The sequence below is a fragment of the Phalacrocorax carbo genome, chromosome 9 (assembly GCF_963921805.1).
Source record: "Phalacrocorax carbo chromosome 9, bPhaCar2.1, whole genome shotgun sequence".
In the NCBI taxonomy this organism is placed as follows: Eukaryota; Metazoa; Chordata; class Aves; order Suliformes; family Phalacrocoracidae; genus Phalacrocorax; species Phalacrocorax carbo.
In genome coordinates, this window is record NC_087521.1 from 29421898 (window position 1) to 29444878 (window position 22981).

General features: G+C 46.5%; 1 protein-coding gene across 1 annotated transcript in view; it reads right to left on the reverse strand.

The window, feature by feature from the left end:
- JAG2 (jagged canonical Notch ligand 2) overlaps positions 1–11426 on the reverse strand; it is a 72551-nt gene extending 61125 nt beyond the window's left edge. The window contains 3 exon segments of the mRNA XM_064460927.1: positions 10521–10844; positions 11122–11273; positions 11276–11426. Coding sequence (XP_064316997.1) covers positions 10521–10844; positions 11122–11273; positions 11276–11411 — 612 coding nt within the window. The 5' untranslated portion in view covers positions 11412–11426.
- Between the last annotated feature and the right edge of the window lie 11555 nt (positions 11427–22981).

Below are 22981 nucleotides of genomic sequence, written 5' to 3' on the forward strand. Positions count from 1 at the left end.
ACTGCAGGAGCACTAAATATTTGACAACCAACATCTTAAGCGTATATGCAAGTCGAAATATTTCAGTTTCTCTACTTCCTTCCCTTCCTCGCTTTTTGACAGAAGAATGAACTGGTGTGCGCGGATGACTCATGGAGACAATGCTCTGTTCTCCAAAGGTCTCCAACAGCCTAATACAAAACAACAACATTTTGGGCCTATATATAAACATTTGGTTCAAACAACAGTTAATACCAACAGAGGAGGTACTATCGGCTCATTGTTGTGTACAAAAAAGTCATTAGTGAGGGGCAGCAGATGGTTATACTTGCTCTTAATAGTCCAAGTAAACATGGCCTGACTTCTAGACTTTGCTGATGACATGCAGCCAGTTACAGTAAAACTCCACGTTGTGAGATAAGGAAAATCATGCTGTTGTAACATAAGAGAATTAGAACTATCAAAAGCACTTGTACATGGTGTAAAAGGGAACTGCTACTTAAATCTATTTTTAGGTTACCAGGCCAGTGCTATTGAAGTTGTCCTCAATCAATAGGAAAAACAGTAAATGGTACCAAAAACTCTACACCCTAAAAAACTTGTACTTCAGTCTTGATAGAAGTAGACCAATAATTAAGCCATTTACACATTTCTCAACTTACTGCTTAAAGCACATGTCAGTCAAGCCTTCCAATTACGAATAAGCTCCCTAATCAGAACTTAAGTTCTCCAACTGGAATCCTGGACCTTTAATATTAAAAGTGTTGATTGTGTTTCAAAGGTAGACATTTCAACTTCACAAGGCTATGAACTGAATTATATATGGGGGTGGGGGGGAGGAAGGAAGACTGAAAGAATTCTATTGGATGTTTTAAGTTAACTGCCAGACCAAAGGGTAATTCACTACCATTTGCATGTACAGAACTGCTTCGGAAGGAGTAAGGGAAGCTACCTCCAACTGAAACTAGTAGTTTCTACCAATTTTAGGATAGTGCATCAATATTAATACTAGCTACTCACTGGAAGTCGAGAAATTGAAAGTTTATCCAATTCAAATATTAGGCGCTTAAAGTTACTTAAGCTGGTATGTTCAGAGTACTAGAAAGCATGGGAGAGACTAGAGACCTAGTGGACTACCTGGAAGTAGAAGAGGCATTGCAAGAACAATTTAAGCATAATAATACAATAGTAGTGTACTGAACAAAAACCACCAGAACGCATCCTTCTGGGAAAAAGATATATAATCAGGGCTTTCAAGCCCAAAGCAGGATGTAAACAGATTGCAGTTTATGTAGTAACACTCTAGCCTTATCTCAGATTTAAAGAAGAAAAAAAACCACAAAAATACCAGACCCACACATCAACTTTAGAGAGTGAGCACCTGTGCATCTGTCCAAGGGGCATATAATTGGTTACTCAAAGACTATTAGACTGTTTCTTAGCAACCTCTGCAAGCTCTAATCAAGTAAGACTAAGATTGTCATTTAGCCTTGAAATGCCTTGCCCCTTCCATCTAATACAGCATCCTAACTGCTACTGAGGAGCAGTCATTTCAACCACAGATAAAAATCCATGCTGACTATGTTTCAGCTGAGAGTTCCTCTTAGCACTTGCTATCAGATCTTCATGTCAAATATGCTTTTTACACTCTATTTTATTAATTGCTGTTTCAGATACTAAGTAAATTTTTAAGTTTCCTCCTTTTTATACAGAATAAAGGCTAAAAAACCCCGACATTGGCAATAAAGTTTAATAAGTGACCATAGGCTATACCCCCACTCTTAAACAAGAGGATCTGATAACAGTAAAACGTTCTCCGAATATAATTGCAAGAAAAATGCTTAGTATCAAAAGCAGCAGTAGAGACATTGCAGAGAAGTTTGTCTCAGAGCTGGATGGCATTTAAATCTTTGGTGATGCTGAAATGTATCTACTATGTTGCACACACTGGATTTCTAAAATCAAGTGTATCTTTCAGCAAAACTCCGGCCATGAGAGCAGGAAAAAAAGCCAAAGGAATCTGCGTAATTGAAAAATAAACTGATCTGTTCAGTCCTAGTCTAGCTTCCGTTGCTAATCTGTAATATAAATGGACATACGATGGTCTCCACTTAGGACAAGAGTCTTAAAGATTAAGTTTTATGGAGTATTTTTCCTTACACAATAAGCAAAGGCACCAAAAGTCTATGGTTAAATAAGGAATGGCCACTCCTCCCAGACTCAAGATGACCTATGCAAGAGCCATCACACAGCTCTCTTCAGCTTTCTCCCTCCTGACAAGTCTTTCTGGGTGTTCAGCAGGGGAAGGCAGCAGCCTTAAGAGGGTCCCACCACACCAAGGGAGGCAGAAGTTCTGCAGGTGCCCAGCATGACCTAGCATAGGTGGTCTCAGCCATCCACACTCATTCCCCAGCCCTGGAGGCAGAGACAGGGGAAGGGGAAAGCGGCCAGGCTACATGTCCTCCACCTGCCCATAACAGGTGAACACGCAGCTCAAGGCACTGACTGGATGTTGCAGACAGTACTGCTAGTGGTCATCTCTGGCCAAAGATGGACGAATTTTACACTCGCTAACCAGAAGACAGAACAGCTTTCTAGCAAGGAACCCATCAAAGGCACATCAGAGCGCTGAAAGGTAAGAGAATGGTCGAGTTACTGCCAAGGAACAGTAGCAACTATCCTTCGGGTAAGCACCTGGCTAAGCATTAAGGAGCCAGAAGCAATGCCAGTATACCCTTATTCCTCACTCTTTGAAGTAGCTGCTTAGCCTCTTTCCTTCAAAACTGCTGCTCCCAAGCGTCTTCCAGATCAGAGGATTAATAGAAGCTAGAACTAGAGAGGACCAAGGGAAAATAGATCGTTGTGCTAGTAGGAAAGTGACACTCCTTTTTCATTCTCTTCAGTAGGCTGAGCAGCTCTGAACTAGAGCAAGCAATGCAAGCAGGACCCACACAGAGTTGACAAAACATTGGCCTTGTTTTCAGAAGGAGGGAGAGAAGCTTTCAGTCACACAATAATTTAAAACTTCTGCATATGATTAAGTATACAGTGCAATCATAGCTGCTTTATGAACTTAATAAAGTAGTTTCTAAAGTGTGTTACTAGCACGTATTTCACAGCCAACACTTGCACAAACCAACACCTACAGGAAAAACAAGTGAAGTAGTCAGACTACACAGAAAGGATGACTTCCACTCATCTCACCTACAGGTGAGACTTGATAGTGTTGCTCAAAAGAGGGTCCAAACAGCCACCAGCCCACAGTGACAGCACGAACAAAAGTCACTTTAAAAGTTTAAAAAAAAAAATCATCTACCTTGCACATCTGTCTCAAATGCAATCCTCATACAAGAAAAACTTCATGGCAACTGATTAATGACAGATTAACAATGTACTAAACCATTTTTGGCATTTTTTACACCCAGAAAACCTAGTTGTTTCACATCATTTATTGTGTGACAGAAGCTCAATATTTTGCAGCTTTTGTGTCAACAGTGAACTCCAGTAATAACTCCACACAAGCTAGACTTGCACAAGGAATGCAAGCAGTAGCACCAAACAAAGAAGGTAGCTTTTACAACACAAAGCTTCAACATTTACACCAACAGATTTCCTTGAACTTCATAGGATCACTCAGAAAGTCTACAATACAGTGAGAGCACAGCCCAATTAGGCCAAACATCACAAGTCTGATATAAACACAACCAATTATGGTTTTACCCCAACCACCCATGTTAAAGATAAACCTGACTGTTTTTAAGATTAAAGCTACAAGTAGTCATGCCTTTAGCAGACATTTCATGTGCAGGCTTTTTTTTTTTTGAGAAAACAGTGTTTGAAACATCTCCAAACAGCCCAAAGACAGTGCTGCAAAGCCTCCATCACACTGCAGTGAATCAGATGTGCTGTTTCTACCTCACATCCTCTACTGTAAGAGTAATCCTGACTACTTTAATACCTATTCCTTTTTCAGTCAAAGATTTAATGCCTGCACCAGCTGTGTGGCTGAGAGTGTAGCATTTCACTGATAGGCTGGCTGGAGTACCTTCTGGAATAAAGATTAGAAAGTTGACAAGAGGTGTCTGAGCATACCACACTCAGTGTCTGGGAAGCAAGGTTATTTCTCTGCAAGTTTTGAGTTCAGCCTCAATGTTTCTAATAAATAAGCAAGTGTTTATTTAAGGAAGCTTTCAAGGAGTATAAATAGAAGTGTTCTTTACTATCTGACCATCTCTGTGACATTCAAAACCCCCCCAGAACTTTAAGGTATAAATCTTAAATAGTTAGCAGAATTATGTCTTTGAAATAAATACACCTCAGAGGACAGTAGAAATTTTAGATTTAGAGACATTAATTTATGAAAGATTAAGAGTGCAAAGAACATTTCTGCTTAAAATTAGAAGATGGATTTTCTATAGTTACATGAAACTTAAGTCTTTAGGCTTTCTATTCTGGGCAAGCTGCAAATAGTTGCTGGCACAGACAGCATGCCAATAATAAATCCCTTTTTCAAAGAGTGGTTCTGAAGTGCTCACCATTAAGGCCTTGATTCTTTTTTAGAGGTGACACCTGCAGCTGCTATTGAAATCAACTGGAGTTGTCACTACCCAGCATTGCTAAAGTCAGTCTCTAAAACATCACCCACTTTTCTTTTAGGAAAGAGTATAACAAAACCTGCAGCTACTCTTTGCATTTGTGTAACTTGAAACTGAAGGGTATCATTTCGCTAATAAACCATTCCCCCAACCTCAACCTTTCATTTCTGATCAAAAAAGTTTGAAGGCAAAGACAGCACTAAGCAGATGAAAGCAGACTATTTCCTGATCTACTTCCCCAAGACTGAGGAAACACCGATCCATGTTTTCTGATCCACAATACGTCTGCCCATGAATTGCAACAGGCAGGGAAAGGCTTTAAGAGGACAAAGACTACAAATGTTTTGTCAAAATAAGAAACAGTTTGGCATGCCAGCTACCACAGCAGTCTTAGAGTCTACTGAGAGGCCAGTCAGGCAGACACGGTAAGCAAGCAGTAAGCTCAGGGGTGGTGGGAAAAAGCGATCAAGTATTAAAAAGGAAGCTTTGTGCTATCAGCAGAGCCTTCCACCTGTGGGGAAAAAAATCAGGCTGCTGGCAAATAAGACATTAAAATTTTATGTAGTTTATCAATATAAGGCTATCAACTACATTATTTTTTCCATGCTGAATTGCTCTACTAATGAGATGTGATGCACAGACATTATAACTCACCACTACACAAGGTCAATTTTACATTTTGGCATAAGGTCTCGCTCTCACTTCTGCCCTCAGGTCTTGCTTGGGACTGTGTGTTTGCATGCAGTTATTTTTTTTAAGGGGAGTTTCAATGGAGCAAAGAACCACCATTTAGAGGTAAAGCTTGCTGTTCATCACTTCTTGTGCATCACAAAAGAGGGTGCTTCTTCTGTGAAATTCTGATCTTTTTCATGAGAATATTTTACACACTGTTCCTCAGGTACAGCACTTTTTTCAGTGCTAAATGGCCTAACTTTAACCTGCTTAATTTAAGCATATCTGTCACGATGGGTTGCCATTCAAGCTGACAGGATGCATGTTTACTCTAGCAGGGAGCACGAGTAATCTAATCCAGGATGTTTTCATTACAAAGCCTCAAGATCCTGATCAGAGAGTAGTGATGGCTGTGTTAAGACAGAAGATAGACCAACTGTATGTCTACCAGCTAAATAAAAATAGACAAGAACATTCCCTACAGTCAGGTGATTAGTTCCCTACAGGCACCAGGGATTCCAGGTAATGCGCTTCAAGGCTAGATGCCTTCCAGGGCCTGACTGCCTTCATTTTTCAAATTAGAAGGATTGAGAGAGCTTGATGCAGAAGCCTATACCGAAGCAGACAACATCTGAAAGTGCCAAATAGAACACCGTACCCATTAAGTAATAAAAGCTATAAGCTCAAGTATTCCTGCTCAGGTTATGGCAGGGGAGGGGTTGCTAAGACATACAACATTTACTGCTGCAGCCAAGTTATCCTCTCAACAGCTTTACATGTTTGATGGTTCATGCTCCTGTGTATGCTTTAAACCAAGACTGAACCCTTCCAGGCATTTGGGCGAGACTCACATGTGGACTGCATATAGATGAAACTCACACAGAGCCTGGATGTTCAATTTATATACTTTCACACATTTTTATCTACCTGAAAGTTAACAGTACTTCAGAAGGTTAGAAAGAGGTGCTACAATCACACTCTAAATAGGAAAAACTTAAGATCACTTCTTACAAAAATAACAAATTAGTTAACCGTATTCTAGTGGAGAAGGCACCCTTTACCCAAGCAAGTTGTGAGGGCTGCCTGAACCTCTACCATCCCTTCTTCAGAGAGGTTCACAGCGTCCTAGCTATGCACCAAGGTAAAAGAGAAGTGAAATTGCTTGTTTCTGCCACTTATCTCCAAGACCCTGAGCTCTGAAGTTCACCCGTGGAGTTCAGAGAACCCTGTACTCCTATGTATACTGCACTGTCAGTCACACTAGAATCTCAAAAACAGGGGCGATACTGAGGCATACTGTAAGACATGATTTCAACATCCACAACTAGTCAGAACAATTCCTCTATATGACTAATTAACTGAAGTAATGGATGCCATACCAATATTTATGGTGCAGGAAAAGCTGTGAATTCCCCGAGGGAAGGAACAGGGTGGAGGGAAAAACCACACACACGCAACTCCATCTTGCAATACCATCTTGCAAAGGAGTATGAAAAATGGTTTCACATAACCCATCCAGCAGAACACCTATAACTTTAAAACATCATCTTCAGAAGCAGCTTTCATTAAACCCAAACCTAAAATTCTGCCAGTAACCTAATTGTTATTGATAAATATTGCTGTGCAAGTTATTTCTGAAGCTTCAGTGTCTGAGCAAACAGCTTCATCCTAGAAAAAATGCTCAGGACTAACAAACACAGACTCTGTTAAATGATCAGAACCAATTCTTCAAAGCTACTTGAATTCTTCTGCCTAAAACAAAGAAGTTGCACATAAATGTTAATTGCATCATTTGTTTGTTAACAATACCAAATGAGGATTAAGCTTCAAGTCTTACAGCAGGAGGCAAAGAAAAAAATGTGAGGTAGGTGGGTGAAGAAGACAGCTGCATTGTTCTACCTGTTCCTCAGCCTCTCCCACCGCCAGATTTCTGTGGATGATGTATCCCAAGGTAGCAATTTTAAGAACTTTTTGGCAAGATCCCAAGCTCCTCTTGCAAATCAGAGATCAGACTACTGATAATTAAAAAAAAAAAAGACAGGAAATAGGAATAAACTGGATAACTAACACTGTATCAAACAGTGGAAATCACTGAACTCTGGTACTGCAGCTTTACGGAAGAGACACTTGTTCAAATTTTAGAGAAAAATTTTACCAATAAAAGAAAGAAATCAGTATAACAAAACCAAAGCAATAAAACTGCCTTTCAAGATACTACTTGCCTTACAGCTACTACTAGCTCAGGACACTGCAGTATCTAACACACATCAAGAAAACCTCCCTCGAGCTATTTATACATTACTCTCCTTAAGTGAGGGAGTTACCATTCAGATGAGGTTCAGTAAGTAGTTCACATATATATCAATGCTGCCTTTCATAAAGGTTGGATTTCTCAGTCTTAAAAATCCAATCTAGAACTACTGAAATAAGTCCTTCGCTCACTGCCAGCACCGAGGCAAATTTGTTTTGTAAGTGAAAGACAACTTCCAGTTCTCTTCAGTCTTGCCCTTCCCAGCATATTCAATAAAGCAACGTTAATTTCATTACTGTTGCATAGCAGAAAAAAAAAAGTCAGACGAAAAGGCTATGTCCACATTGTTGTTTCTTGTTTGCAAACTTGAGTAGAGAAAAATATTATTTGAGAATAATTTTGAAAATACCCCAGGGAGTTGAAGCCTAACCCAGCAACTCAACCTACTTCAAAACACACTTGCCATGAACTAGCATTAAAATTAAGCTTTTGCCTTGTGAAGTCTATATGGCTTATGCACAGTTGTGACAAAGATGCAACCTTCCCCACCAACAGACCGAACCCCCGGAGCTCAAGACATGTACATACAGGAGGGACTTCTTCCCGTAACTGCATCCATAGACTGCAGTACAGGGACCCTTTTTAAAGGCACAACTACTCCACAATTTATTTTTTGAATTAAGGGTGGGCAGGGAGAATATTCAGTAAACCTTCCAAAAATCAGCCAGCCACCCACTAAACTGCAGTGGCACTGTTTAAATAAATTACAGGCTGCTTTGTAACAGCTAAAAAAAAAACCACCACCCAAACCAACAAACAGTGGAAAGAAAGACCAAATATTTCAAGTCCTTTAAAATGCTGGAGGCAATTATAAAAAAAAAAGCAGCAGACATGGTATTGTATGCTAGAGACACTGTGGTAATTTAGCTGCAAGAGGTAGGTCAAACAGGCCTTTCTTAGGACTTGATGAGCACAGAACAATATCCGGCAGCTGCAAGGTAGGAATGTGCTTATTCCAACAGAGGAAAACCAAAGAAGGCTGGTCTTAGGGACCTGCGTTGTAAGGACTATCAAACCCTTCTCTTCCTTCAAGCAGCAATCCTATAAAGTAGCGAAATAAAAGCGTCAGTTAAGTTACCTTAACTTCTTCCTGCAGATAACATATAAAGTTTGAGGTGCTTATATTTCCAAAATCTCCTACTGAAGTGTTTATTATTTCATCAAGCCTGTATTAAACGGTCAAAGAAGAGAAGAAAGAATCTTAATTTTCCCTTTGATCTTATAACTCCAGAGCAGAGTTCTAAATATCCTGTTTTTATGGTATTGGCCTGTTAACAGGAATCTTTCTAACTTGAGCAGACCACAGCACCAACAAATGCAACCAAAGCACCCCAAGTTGGCAATCAGAAGGTAAGCACCTCTGTGCAGAGAAATTTATCGGCTGCACTGGTGTTTTTTTTAAACCATCTAACTTGAGCAAGACCCCTACAGGTCTACCTTCAAATATCAGCCAGTTCTTAATTTGAGGTGTATGAGCGTCAGATTGGAGGGACCCTGGTAGCACAGAAAGTTAAGTGATTTATGGGGACTGGTTTCCTTTAGCACAGTTTTGTCCCTGACCACTCCTAGCAGCAGTTTTCCGAGTAACACAGATCCTGCGAGCTACGTATCTTGAGAGGTCGGCAAGGGTCATTTCATCTGTTAGCCACCAGGTGCCAAATGCAATTCACAGGTACGGGGGCTCCCGATACTCATCTCCCTCCTGAGCTAGGGCATTGCACCATCCCCATTCCTCAGCGCCTCGCAACCCGCCAGCTTCCACCCCGTGGCCCACTTGGAAGGGCCAGGAGCAACAGCTGTGAAACTCCCTGCAGGATTCTACCTGCCTGCAGCCGGGCAGGACGCCCGGCCCTTCCTCCCGCTCCCCACCACGGGCCCCTCTCGCACCCAGTGCCCCTGAAAAGCACGAGTACCCCCGCCCTGGGAGGAGGGGGGCGAGCGTTGCCCTACGGGTGTGCCCTCTAGGTCAGGCGGGGCATGGGGCGGCGGGGGCTGAGGCAACGGGTTGGGGGGTGAGGCACAGCAACGCCCGAGACCCCGACGGGAGGGACGGAGGCAGCACCAGGGTCTCACACACGCCCACAGCTCCCGCGCCGCGCAGCCGAGACACGGACCCGCTTTCTGACAGGAACAGAGCGGGGCTCCGCTTCGGCCGCTCCCTCCGGTCCGTACACCCGGAGGCGGGCGGCTCCATCCTCCCTTCGCCACCCGGGAGGCGGCGAGCACCACGCTCAGCCCTCCCGCAGGTGCGGGGGGCCCGTGAGGCGGACGGCCTCCGCCCCAGCCCTCACGCCCACCGGCGGCAGCAGCGGCGGCTCCTCCCGCACCTCCGACCCCCGCGCCAACGGCCACCGCGCGCGCCACCGCCGCCGCGTGGCCCCGCCCGCGCCCCAGGAGGGGCTGCAGCTCGCGCCCTTCGCGAGCCGCGGCACGCGCCCCGCGCCCCCACCTGCGCCGCGCACGCCGCCGCCCGACGGCGCCCTCTGCCGGGGAGATCCCGCCGCTGCGCGGGGCCGCGGCCGCGCCGCCGCTGCCGTCGGGCCGCGGTGCTCGGGGCCGATTTCCCCTATTCTAACGTTTTTGGGGTTTTTTTTGGTGTTTTTTTTTTTTTTTTAATTTGTTCGCGCAGGAGGTGCCGCCAGCCGCACCTGCGGGCCGTGCGGCACCCCGTCACGCCGTCAGTTCGCAGCCGCTCCGCCGGCACCTCCCGAGCCACCCCCGCCACCGGCTGCCCCTTGCGAGGCCGCTGCGGTTCCCCCCGCGCCCCTCCGCGGGGCGAGAGCAACGCGGCCCCTGCCCCGCGGCTCCAGGAGGCGGGCGGCCCCGCCCGAGCAGCGCGGCGGCGGCTCCCCCGGTCCCTAACGGGGCTGCGGAGCGGGCAGCACTGCGGAACGGGGTGCGGAAACACAAAATACGGGGGGGCGAGGGGGGGGGGGATAACAACAGCCCGATCATCAACCTACCGGCCAGGCAAACTGAAAGGGAATAACAATCCTGCCCGTCTCGGGGGTTCTGCCTTGGTGGGAGTATTTGTTGCTGTTCAAATAGAAAATATTTCCACCGAGAACGGGGGTAGATCCGAATCCGTAGTTGCAGGGTCCGACCGGAGTGATCTTGGCCTGATATTCCTTGAGGCAGACTTTCACGTAAGTATCGCACTCGTCCCGGGTACAGTCCAGGTTCTCGGGGCTTTTCATGCCATCGCAGCATTCCCCATTGAACAACTCGCCGTTTACATTCCGCACCGAGTTAAGCTGCAGCTCGAAATAGCCCGTGGACCGGGACACCTAAAAATAAAAAAAAAAAAAAAAAAAAGAGAAATCAAAGAGGGAGAGACAGCCTCGTTACTCCCGCGGCCGGGGGCAGCGCGGGGCTGCGGCGAGGCGCTCCCCGCTTCCCCCCTCCAACTTTCGCCGGCTGCGGGCTCAACCCTGCCGCCGCAGCGTATAGACATACACTCGATATTGCAAATATATCGATAGGCGCAAGGCGGGCGCGGAGCGGAGGGAGACGCGCCGCCGACGGCCGCCGCGGCCGGGAGCGGAGCCCCCCGCACCCCCCTACCTGCACGCAGGAGGCGAGGAGCAGCGCCAGGCCGAGCGCGGCGGCGCGGGGGGCCCGGCTCCGCCGGCCGGCGCCCCGCATGCCTGCTGCTCCGCTCGGCCGCCTCAGAGGAGCCCGCCGAGCCCACCGGCCACGGACCGGCGGCCGCTCCCGGCATGGGCTGCCGGCGGGGCCGCCCGGAGCGCTCCGCCGCCGCCGCTCCCCTCCCGCGGGCTCCGCTCGCCCTCTGTGCGCCTCGGCTCCGCGGACACCCAACAAGTAGGTGCCGGAGTGACAGCTTCATTACCCATTCGCCGCCGCCGCCGCCGCCTTCATATTAATGAGGGGGACGGCCCGGCCCCGCGGCCGGCGGGTGGGGCCAGCGCCGCTCCCGCCGCGGCTCTTAAAGGGCGGCGGGCGGCAGGGCCCCCGCCCTGCCTCGGCTCTGCCCTGCCTCGGTTTGCGCTGCATTGCCCTGCCCCGCCGCAGCGGGGGGTCCGCAGCCCCGGCTGGGGGGGGGGGGGGCGGGGGGAGTGCTCGTGGAGGGGCGCGAGTGGGGTACGCGCACCTACGCGGGGCGGGAGCGCCCGCAGCCGCGGAGGAGCGCTTGGGGTACATACGCCCACGCTCACGTGGGGGAGAGCGTACGTTCTGCCGCGGAGGAGCGCGCGCGCAGGGTGCGTGCGCCCACAGCGTGGGAGGGACGATCGTGGGATACATGCACCCGCGGCTGCGGGGGAGCGCGTAGGGTGGGTGCGTCCCTGGCCGTGGAGGGGCACGTGGGTATGTGCATCCCCGCGCATGTAGAACTACGCAGGGTGTATGCTCGCATGGGTGTGGAAAAGCACGCGTGGTGCAGGCACGCAGAGTCAAGAAGTGCTTGAGGTGGGAGTACCCCAGCAATGTAGGAGCATGCATAGTTCATGAACCCACAGCTGTGGAGGAGTGTACTGGGTGGGAGAACCCACAGCTGTGGAGGAGTGTACTGGGTGGAATAACCCACAGCTGTGGGGGCATAAGTACCCTGTATGTGCTCAGTCATAGAGGATTGTGCTGCCTGGGAGTGCCCACAGCTGTGTAGGGGCATGGTGTGTGCACCCATGGCTGTAGAGGAGCATATGGGGTGGGTGCACCCATGGCTGTAGAGGAACACAGAAGGTGGGAGCACCCGCAGCTCTAGTGGAGCATGTGGGTTGCATGCACCCACAGCTGCAGAGGAGCACATGTGGTGTGTGCGCCTGTGGCTGTGGAGGGAGTGCATGGGGTGCGTGCACCCACACTCACGGAGAAGCACAAAGGGTGTGCGCGCCCACAGCCACGTGGGAGTTTGCACAGGATTGCTTATAGAGGGCTTTCAGTGACGTGTGTGGTACACAGAGCAGATGGCCAAGTGGTGGGATCATGTCCTCCTCCAGTGGTGGCTCAAGCAAGTATAAGAGTAACCGAGCAGAGATTTCTCCTTTAGTTTAAGCACCCTGTGATTTTGATCCCTGCTGACAACTATGAAAGCTATACATCCAGACAACTGCATGCTAAGGATATGCTATCAAAGCCCAGATCCACATTTAGGACCGAAGTTTTCCTTCTGTTTCTCTCCATCCCCCCTCTCCCCATTTTAACTCTTTAGTACTGATCATCCACCAGAGCGGACAATTGGAGAACAAACAGCTCAGAAATCAAAGGGCTGTCATGTTCCCCTGTGCGGAAAACCTTTCACAGAGCCTCCCCCTTCCTTTTCAGCTCCCCGGCTGCCTCCCGTCCCTCCAGCAGCCAGCCGGCACGCTGCTCCTCTGCTATTCATGGCCAGCATGCAGCTGCAGCTACTCTCCTAGGCTGACACAGCAGCAGCTGCTATATGTGTGCCAGCTGGCTAGCCGCTCTCCAAAATCCTCTTGTCCTCCCTGCTCCCCTTGCTTTCCTGCTTCCCTACCTACAGACCTGCTTCTCCTTCCCCACCCACGTCTCCCACTTGCCACAATCTGCTCTGGTTTCCTATCTCCCCACTGTCCTGAGCCTACCCCTCTGCTGTCCTCATTCACCTTACTTGCTCTCCAAGAAGCATCCCTTACTTTCCTTCTCATCCCTCCTGAGCTCAGCCAGGAGCTCTCTGAAGTGGAGCAGTGAATATTGCTTTTAATTATTTTGTGTCCCCTCTTTGAAACTGTGCCTCCCAACATAACTGCATTCAAGCATTTTTTTGGTTAAGATAACCTCTAGTATAACCACCTTTGGAAGGCGGCAAAGGGAAAGCAGGGAGAGCTGAGGGAGGGCCAGGATCTTGGTTTGAGGTGTTATTTTAAAGTCACTATGGTTTACTAATCAGAAACTTTGCTGGGCCCCTACCCTTGCCCAGCTGCACTGCTTGCTGGCTTCTAAATAGACAGGCAAATGCTCTTTAATTACTTTTTCTGGTGGCTGAAGGGAAGGAGTTTCTTAGACTAACTTTCTGCCTAACGATTATTTTGTGGTGGATGGCAGCCAAAATATTTTGCAATACAGGTATTTTGTTTGCATGTATCATCATAAACAAACATAAAACCTCATAATCTACGTTCAGCATTATGCGGTCAATATACCTGTGGAGGAAGACATATATTTTTATCACCAAGCTAAGCAAATGTAATACAGAAGAAAGATGATCCAGTAGTTACAGCATATGCTCAGTCTCTACAGAGCCCAGCTCGGTTACCTGCTGTATCACAGAATTTCTTTGTTACCTTGACCACGCTGCATGGTCTTTTTGTGCCTTGGTTTCGCCTTTGTAAATATTCTACAGTACTCAAAAACTCTGCTGCCATTTAAAAATGCCTTTTCTCACTGTAACCTGACTTCACAGGAGCAGAGAGGGGAGTTGCAGCTATTTCCAGTCATTCTGTCTGCTCAGGGAAATTTTCATTTTATTCTTCTTGGTGCCGCAGCCCCATTTTCAGCCTGAACTCCTTAATTCTCTCTCTGTGGTTACTATTATTTCTTAAGTGCCATGGACATTCACTCTTTTCTTCTACAGGTATGCAAAATTGTTTCATTATGGTTATGCACGGATAGTGATGGTTTTCAGGAAACGTGGCAAAAATATTTCTTAACATACGACTTTTGAGTTTTTAGAAAAGCCTGGTGGCTGGATCTGGAGGTGAATGCTAAGCAAGGCTATGAGGAGCCATCCGTTGCAGCTTGAACAAGCTGTGTCAGACCACCCCTGCGGGACCAGCCATGAAAGGGGGACAGTCCATCCTCCCATGTAGTCCCTGCTTTTCTATGGGGGCTGCCTCCTACTAGTATTTTGTGGGAGATAAAATTAGACAAGATGAAAAGCAGAAGATCCTGTGCAGCCCTTAGGGTGCCTTGGACACTTTAAACAGGCCAGTGAACTCTTCTGCATGCAGGATGCAGTGCCAGGATTTGCTCGCCTCTTGCTCCAGCATCTCCCGGGCTCCGGACCCCCACCACAGGACAGCTCATGGGGCCAGGCTTCCCCCACACTGAGCATGCATGCTGGAGGCAGCCAGCTCCATAACTCATTCCCAATCAGCTGCGCTCTCCAAGGCCCGCTCAAGGCCCTGGCTGCCAAGTGTAACGTGTCTCCTCTTACACCCACACCTGCAGCCCAGCCTGCTGTCACCCAACCCGCCGTCTTTCCCAGCCGTCCTGCATCTGGCTGTGCCTTGGTCTGGTAGCCATCCTTTCCCTGGCGAGTGAGGCCAGGACCTTTCCTTCCACGCTGCAGGGTCATCCTCCCCTTGCCTTCCCCAGAGAAGGGTCCCTGTGCCTTTGCGTTGAGTTGCGGGGCTGTCTGTGCAGTCCCATGCAGGCAAGCACCTGCCTGCCGCTCAGGAAAAGTCGATATAAATTCCCATATGCTAAGCACAAGCTTTGAGGTGCTCTTCTTTTGCTTCCTCCCCACCAAAAAAAGGGCTGTCAAGATCCAGATAAAAAAAAACCATGAATGTCCTCCCATTGTTGCGTTCTCGCTTCCTCCTGTTGCTGCTCCTTCTCCTTTCTCTGGCAACCCCTGCTGAGGGTAGCAAGTGGGAATGGGGGGTTGTGCACAAGAGAAAGGGGTGGAAAGAGGGCTGAGGAAACTCATCATGCTTTACTTTAACTGGGGTTTGAGCTTGCAGTCAGCAGTTACTCATCCTGCACCAGGGACACGACTGGAGAACATCAGTCCCTCTGGCTGGGGAGGGACGCGCTCACCATGAGGCTCAGGCAGGGTGGAGTGCCGGCATCCCGCGCCTCCTCATTCCCAGCCCTCTGGGCCAGGATTTTTGCTTTTGTGCTCTGGCTGCGCACTTGTGCTAAGTTTATGCCTGTATGTAAATCCTTTGCAAGTATGCTCATTAAATCACTTACATAAAATATCCCTGGAGGATTGTAGCAGTTAGGAAGGAGCAGGTTTTATCCACTTGCCTTAGAGACGGCAGAGGTACAGGGATGTCTTTTGTCAGCGTGCACGTGGATGTGGATATGGACTTACATCTCATTTACCCAGGCCAGAATGTGTCCGCTTGGGAAAGTTAAAGGCAAGAAGATCATTTTGGGTGTTGTCCATCTGAAACTTGGCAGCGTAGGAGTTAACCCTCCCTTTCTGGCCAGAAAGGCTACAGCTGCCTGTCCTGAGAGCAAGGCATTGCAGGACAGAGCCAGCTGTGAAGAATTAATTTCTCTCCTTCCTCCTCCGTGAGAAGCCCTGTGGGCTGGGGCTGACCGTATGAATGGAGAAGACTGCTCTGGAAGAAAGCAAGAGGGTAAGTAAAGGATAAGGATTTTTCTCTCTCTCTTCTTTGTGGAACTTGGCTAGAGCAAGGTATTTTGAGCTTTGTTGTGGACTTGGCAAGGTAAAGACATGTCTTCTCCCTTGACTTTGACTGAAAAGTCTTGTTGGATTTGTATGCTCAGGTAATGTCTTTAGCGAGCGTATACATGCATATGTGTGCTCTTCATGGAAGCAAAGCAGACATGAAATGCAAGGATGCTGTTTTAAATATCTTCCAGTATAAGACCTGGAAGTGGTTTCTCATAGTTAGGATTGAGCTGCTAGTATAGCCCAAGAGAAGACCAAGTGGAGAAGGCATAAGGTAGCGCTTGTGTCTGTCTTCCTTCCTGACTAATACTAGGAAAGTTATGCTTGATGGAAGTTGTGCCAGGAAAGCAGCTGAGATCTTGGCACCACCCTTTGCTATATCAGTGATTGCCCAGCTCTGAGCTGGTACTGGTCTCTGTGGGCTCCAGAGCAGAAAGAAGGTGGTTTCCTATAATTTCAACTTCGCTGCCTGGCATGCTTTCTGCTTTTGAGCCCCAGTCTTCTGCCAGCAGAAGCTTATGCTGTCTGGCCTGAGAAGTCAGTTGGTCTTAGTTTGTACAGCTTGGTACCTAAGGCCAGCAATATTAATAAAATGTACTGAAGGTAGTCATAAGAGAGTTCCTCCCAACTGATCACCTCCCACGTTTCAAAGCTCTGCCTAAAACGTTAACACTTGGGTTGAGGGTGGAAGTGTTAATTGGCCACTTGGGGGGAAGAAAACATTAGACGACCTGCTCAGCTGATCTGACTTCTGAGGCTCAATCCAATCCCTTAAAAGTGAAGTTCTTGCTCTCCTAGTGGCTTATCTTCTTTGTGGATTTTCAGAAGACAATCCATCTGAGAAGCCTTCTCAAAACTGACTGAACCATGCTGTGTCCACTATCCACAGCTGGCCATAGCTCTTAAGGTTCAGTGCAGTCATCCTCAAAGAAACCTCTATCTATGACTTTCCTGGGTGCATGAATTGCAGAAGGTCAGAAGGGATATCCAGAGACTGACTATTTTATCCCATTCCACAAGGAAGGACAGATGGTGCCTGCTTCTTTCATAACAGATGGGTATCCGACCTCTTCTTAAAAACATCCCCTCACAGAAATTTCATAGCTGTGATAAGCAGTTCTAGTGGTTAACCATCAGAAAATATACGCTACTGTATTGCTGTGCTTTGATACCACTTCCTGGCCTGTTTGCAGTGGACATGGAGTACAGCATAATCCCTTCCTCCCTGCTGCTACCCTTTATGTATTTGAGAACTATGGTTGTGCCTCTCTCTGATGTCTCTTTTTTAAAATGGAAAAAAAAAGTATTTTTCTGGTCTTATATGATTGTAGACCATATATTCTAGACCCTTGATCATTCATGTGGTCCTACTGTAGTCTCTCTGCATTTGTTCCTCATTTTTCTTAAAATCCAGTGCCCCAGATTGGACACAGAGTTCCGGTGAGATCTTGTCAGCACTGGATGAAGTGGGAGGAATACCCCAAAGACCAGGTAGAAGTCATTCCTGGCTATGTGTGCAAGCATGATGCTTGCTTTAATGTTCCTTTTTTTATTTCTTGCAACAGCATGATGATGGATGGTTTGCTCTCCACTGAGCAGCTTTTTACTCTTGGAGCCTTACTTCATGTCTTCTTGTTAGGAGAATGTGATGTGAGTGTCAAAATCCCTAATAAAGGATAGTTTTGTTGCATCTCCTACTTCTTGCGTACTCTGGGGCCCCAGTGATAGGAAAAAATCTGGGTGATTTTACAAATTTGTGATAGCTGTTACTCACTTCTTTATTATTTTCAATACGTTAATAGAACATTTCTTTATTTGTTCCCACCTTCTGACACCTCGCTGGTTCTCTGTGGAGTCTCAGCGAGCTGCTAACAGCCATAAGATTGCTTCAACAAGCAGCCTAAGAGCACAATATTTAATCCAGCTAAGTATTCTTCACCGGTTCTTTCTTCCTTCTAGACTGAGTTCTTTCTGTCGTCCGTGGCACTAATTGTGTGTACTTGGTCTTTTTATTGAAAGCTGAAGTAAAAAGGGGCAAGTACTTCCACTGTCTTCACATCGCACATTGCTAGCTTTACTTCCCTATTGGGTAGTTCTTCCATGGTTTTCAGGTCCCAGCTAATGTATTTTATGTTTTCTTAATGTCCTGTTGATCCTATTTACACCTTGACTTTTCTGGTTTTGTCCCTACATCTTCAGCCTATGCATTTAAATTCACATGTAAGTGAATCTCTCTTCCATTTTCTGAATGCACTCTTTCTTGCATTAGAGGTCAATGAAGTGGTCATGATTTAAGCAAACCACCCATCTCTTACAACAGTTGCATTCCCTTCTCTGCTGGGATTGTTTGAATTGATGTCCTTACCATTGTTTCTTTAAGGTGCTGCGAACTTTCCTGAATTCTCTTTTCTCTGAGACTTGTTTCTCATGATTATCAGTTCTATGAGGTTTTTGAAATATGGTTTCTGGAAGTCCATTGTATTTATTTTGCTGTTCTCCTTCCTTCCTTTCCTACAACTTGTGAACTCTGTTGTTTCATGGTCATTCTCACCCAAGCAACATTCCTCTTGCATGTTATAAGCAGTTCCTTCTCCTTCATTAGAGTCAAATTCAATTCTTCTTTTGATTATGCATCAAGGTTTTAATCTCTTCTTATTTATTCCTAATGCTGTTTGCATTATTTCATCAGGTGATCCATTGTCCCCTTCAGCATCCCTCCAATGATTTTCTTATGAGTAATGGTATTTCCCCTAGTTTGTAACGCCACTGCCCAAGTACTTGATGCTTGTATTTACCTGTTCACTTTTGAAACGAGTCCTTGAGAATCCTAGTTGCATTAATTCAGCAGGTCAGGGCACAGAGATGCTCATCCTGCCTTGTGAGTTGAATGCTAGCTCTGATCACCAGTTCTTTTTCTTGGAACATCCATCCAATTTCAAGCAAGTCAAAACCTTCCTGGTGATACTACCTGCACACCCATGCATTCATTTCCAGGAAAAGACTTAAAAGTAGCTGATGCCACTTGTGACCAAAATAGCTAGTGCTTTATTCATGGAAGGAATTTTCCCTTCATACATGAACTGGTCTGACCAATGCTAAGAAAACCCACTCTGGATATGTTGATTCTAACCAACTGCCAACACGACAGATCTCTAATTCCTGTGGAAAATTCATAAGGAAATTATCCAAGGTGCAGTTAGAAGTTTATCCAGTCGAAACCCAGTCTAGATTCAGACTAAGCCACTGACATCTTGGGTAATCTACTGTCAGAGGAGGGAGGCCTGACATCTCTTTCCTGCATCTGGACCACTTCGCAGAGCAGGAGGTGGTGTTGACCAGGAGGTGCTACTGGCCTGCCAAGAGGAGGTGGCAGGATTCAGGGAAGTGGAATAAAATATCCACATATGTGGAAGGGACGTGTTCAGTCAGCAGAGAGGAAATCAGACATGTATCTACACAATGAATTGTTAAGGTGCAATGGATTGAAGTATCAGATGTATATACATAGATATAATGGTACATTTCTCTTCATACAAAGACATTCATTTCATCACATTAGCCATGTCGTTGGCCTTGACCAGCTCACAGCTTTTTAAACTTAAATGTGAGCAAGGTGGGAGAGTATGGTAGATGACAGAAGAAGAAATATGAAGTGTTTAAAGCTATTATTCCATCTTCTTTGTCTGAAAACATCCTACTCACTATCAGTGGAGTAGGATTCATGCATTTCTCACTGATATTAGGCTCTTGCACAGCAGCATCCTCAGCTGATACTGTCTGCTATCTCTGGTCACCTGGAAAACCTACATAACCCTGGAGGAGGAGGGTTTGCTTTTTATTCTGCCTTATAGAGACCACTGTAACACAATGTGCTTGAAAGTAAAGCAGTCAGACTTAAGGAAATGCAGATTTGTATGTGGCACTGCTGACCACCACAATGGTGATGGACCAGTTTGAGTGTCATGCCAGGGCAGTGTCAGCAGCAGAGATGTGCCTGAGAAGCTCTTCCAGCACAAAGGCCCATAAAGTGACACAGATTGTTTTTTAAAAAAAAAAAGACTAATAGCCATGAAATTCCTATAGATTTTTTGCCAGTTACTAATGCATTTATTTGAATCACTGCTTGATGCATAATTTGATCTGATGTGCATGTTCATGCACACTTTCTTCTCCCTCACTGGCACCTCGAGCCCCTAATATTTTGATAAATAAAATTAGATTACTTTCTAAAAAAATCTCTCTTTGGGCTTACGTATAGCTGAGGTTGTCAGAGAAGTGATCATCCACATCAGAGCTCTTGAACTGAAATACTTGTGTGCCCTGACTCCATTAACACTCGGATCTTGGTCAGTCTTTGACTGCCTTAACAGCCAGTGCCTTCCAGTGCTTTCTGTAAGAAGGTGATGTGCAGGAACCGACCTCTAGCTTGCAGAAGACAGCTCAATTCATTTGAGCTAAGTGACTCAGAGCCAGACCATGCCATCCATTGTGCTGGATCAGAGTCACATTCACAATTCATCTGTTTATGCCCTGATTAACCATTCAAATAAAATTTTTATCACTCCTAGTTAAAAGCAGACATAAATGAGAGCTTCCTCTTCTCAACAAGAGATGTAGCTCTGAAATAGAATTCCTTCTTCTTGGAGCCAGGCAAAATAACCAAGAGGAGCAACAGATGATTCATCTACCAGTGCTCTCCCATCAAAAACTGTAGCTAAAACAAGATTACTAAGAAGAAGAGTGCTATTAAAGGAGGAAACCGCTGCTGTAATTTTGTTAAGGAACATGAGATTATTTAAAAGCCTTTTAAAAAGTGTGTTTGTTCCGGGAGAGGAGGGGTGAGGGAGGATTTTAGAGGAAGGGAGAAAGGAGAGAGATGATTAGTCTTTCTTGCCTATAAAGATTCATGCTGCTTTCTTTGCCCTAGCCAGCAAAGGTAGTGATTTCAGGAGCCATTGTAAGTCATTACTCCAGCCCTAATGAATAGGACACAACCTGTGCCTTAGCTTTGCAGAGGCTGAAAGCATGGAAAAAAAAACCTCAAGGATTTGGTACGCTATACTGCACATAATTGCAGGTTAAGATTTTTTCCAGCCTGTGTTTTTGTTCCTGGACATGATGATCCCTAGCATAATCACACAGCAGCAGTCTCACATTGTTCAGTATTGTTTTATAAACTCTCAAAGCCACGAACAAGCAAGCCTCAAAGCATGTACCTCATTTCACTCACCGATAGCCAGTTTTGCACCTGCTTAGCACACGAAGCAGTGATGAAGCAGGTAGTGGAACAGGCTGCCACCACTTTCAGCAGGCTCCACCATATCTTATTCACAGAGAATCACACAGCACATACGTTAGTGCAGTAACCCTGTAGGAAGCGGTGCAGGGACCTACAGGGCAGAATCCCAGAGCTGTGGGGGAGCGGGGATTTGGGTGAGTCTGCCAGGACGGATCTGGTGCTGGCTGCAGACCTTGGCCAGGGACTGCTGCCAGATTTGGTCTGCCCCCAGCATGCCGGGTCCCCCGTGGAGCTGGGCCAGCACGGCTCTCCCTGGGAGCAAGGGCAGAGCCCTCACCTGGAAAGTTGGAGATCCTATCCTGCTTCTGAAAGTGGCTTCTTCACATACCAGCTGGATGTATTGTAGGTGTTATTGAGAGAAAGAGGATTTGTGCCCTGCAGACACAGATCACTGGCCAGGAATCACAGAATCACAGAATCACAGGTTGGAAGGGACATGTAGTATCTCCAAATGTGATTCAGTGTAGAAAAATCTAAGGGACCAAAGGGATCCGTGAAACCAGATGCTTCAGTTGTACAAAAAGCATTTTGTGTACAGTGTCAACTTGCAGTTAGAGCTGTGCATTTTGATCAGATTTTTTTCAAGGTCAGATGGAAACCTGATGGTGATCCGGTCTGACCTCAACTGGTTTTCAGGCTTTCACTCAGTTTGCTTGCTGTTAAGGGAGGCTGTGCAGCAGGGCTCCCTGAGTCCGGTTCAGGAAGGGCCACTCATTGGGCAGGATTTAGCCCAGGGGCTGCATAGCAAACTAAGAAAACACTGCTGAGCATCAGAGAAAAAGCCCCAGGACCCAGCACAGGTTGTGTCTGCATTTTTCCCGGACAAAGGAAGAGTGCTCTGGAGTGCAGCAGATACTTGTTTGTTATCCACATGTTGAAGTTGCATTGCTATCATAAATTAGAGGTATGTTTTAAATGGAGTGCTCCACTGAGCAGAATGTTATAAAACTTTGGCTTTGCAATGTGGCAGGATGGGAGGTTTGGGGGAACTGCAGCAGTTCTGGACTTGAAAAAAAGAAATGTTACACAAAGGAGCTTGGAAGTTGAGAGAGGTTCCAGTAATGAACAATTCTGAATAAAAAGATTGAATTCAAGCTGAAAAAAAATGTCCAGGATGTGGCTTGTTTTCTGTTGTTAATCTCTTCTAAATATTAAGAAAAAAAAAGAGGGAATGGAAATGGTATTTTGTTTAAAAATAGGATCAGAGGTTCTACTAAACACACGAAGCAATCCCACAGTTTATTGTACCCTGGGATCCCCCCCTCAGGCAGGCTCACCCTACTCAATGCAGTCCTGGAAGAGCCAAAAATGAGTCTGCATTTTAGAAATGTACGTCTAGGATTTGGTAGCCTCCAAATTTGGTTTTAGGCCTCAAAGTGTGTGTCCAAAGCGTATGTCGTACACAAGCCACAATGTATGTATGCAAGGAAACAGGGAATAGGACCTGCTGCTACTTTAATGTGCAAACTGACCCCCATCTGGAGAGAGATGCCCCCAGCTCCTGTGTCAGACCCACCTTACGGCTGGCGCGGCCTCCCCTCGCTCCCATGCCTTATGAAATATCTTTCCGCAGGCCAGCAACGTGCCCGGGGCCTCTGAAACCCTGGATCCATCCAGCATGGACCAAAACACACGGAGCTGGCTGCATGCCCAAACGCAGGGCTTTGTGGGTGTATTGTGTCCTTGCATACATTTCCAGGCAAAACATATTACACCTAGCTTCGGATGCCAAACTTTTCCAATTATGAGAGAACAGTAATTCACCAAGGAGTAAGTATTCC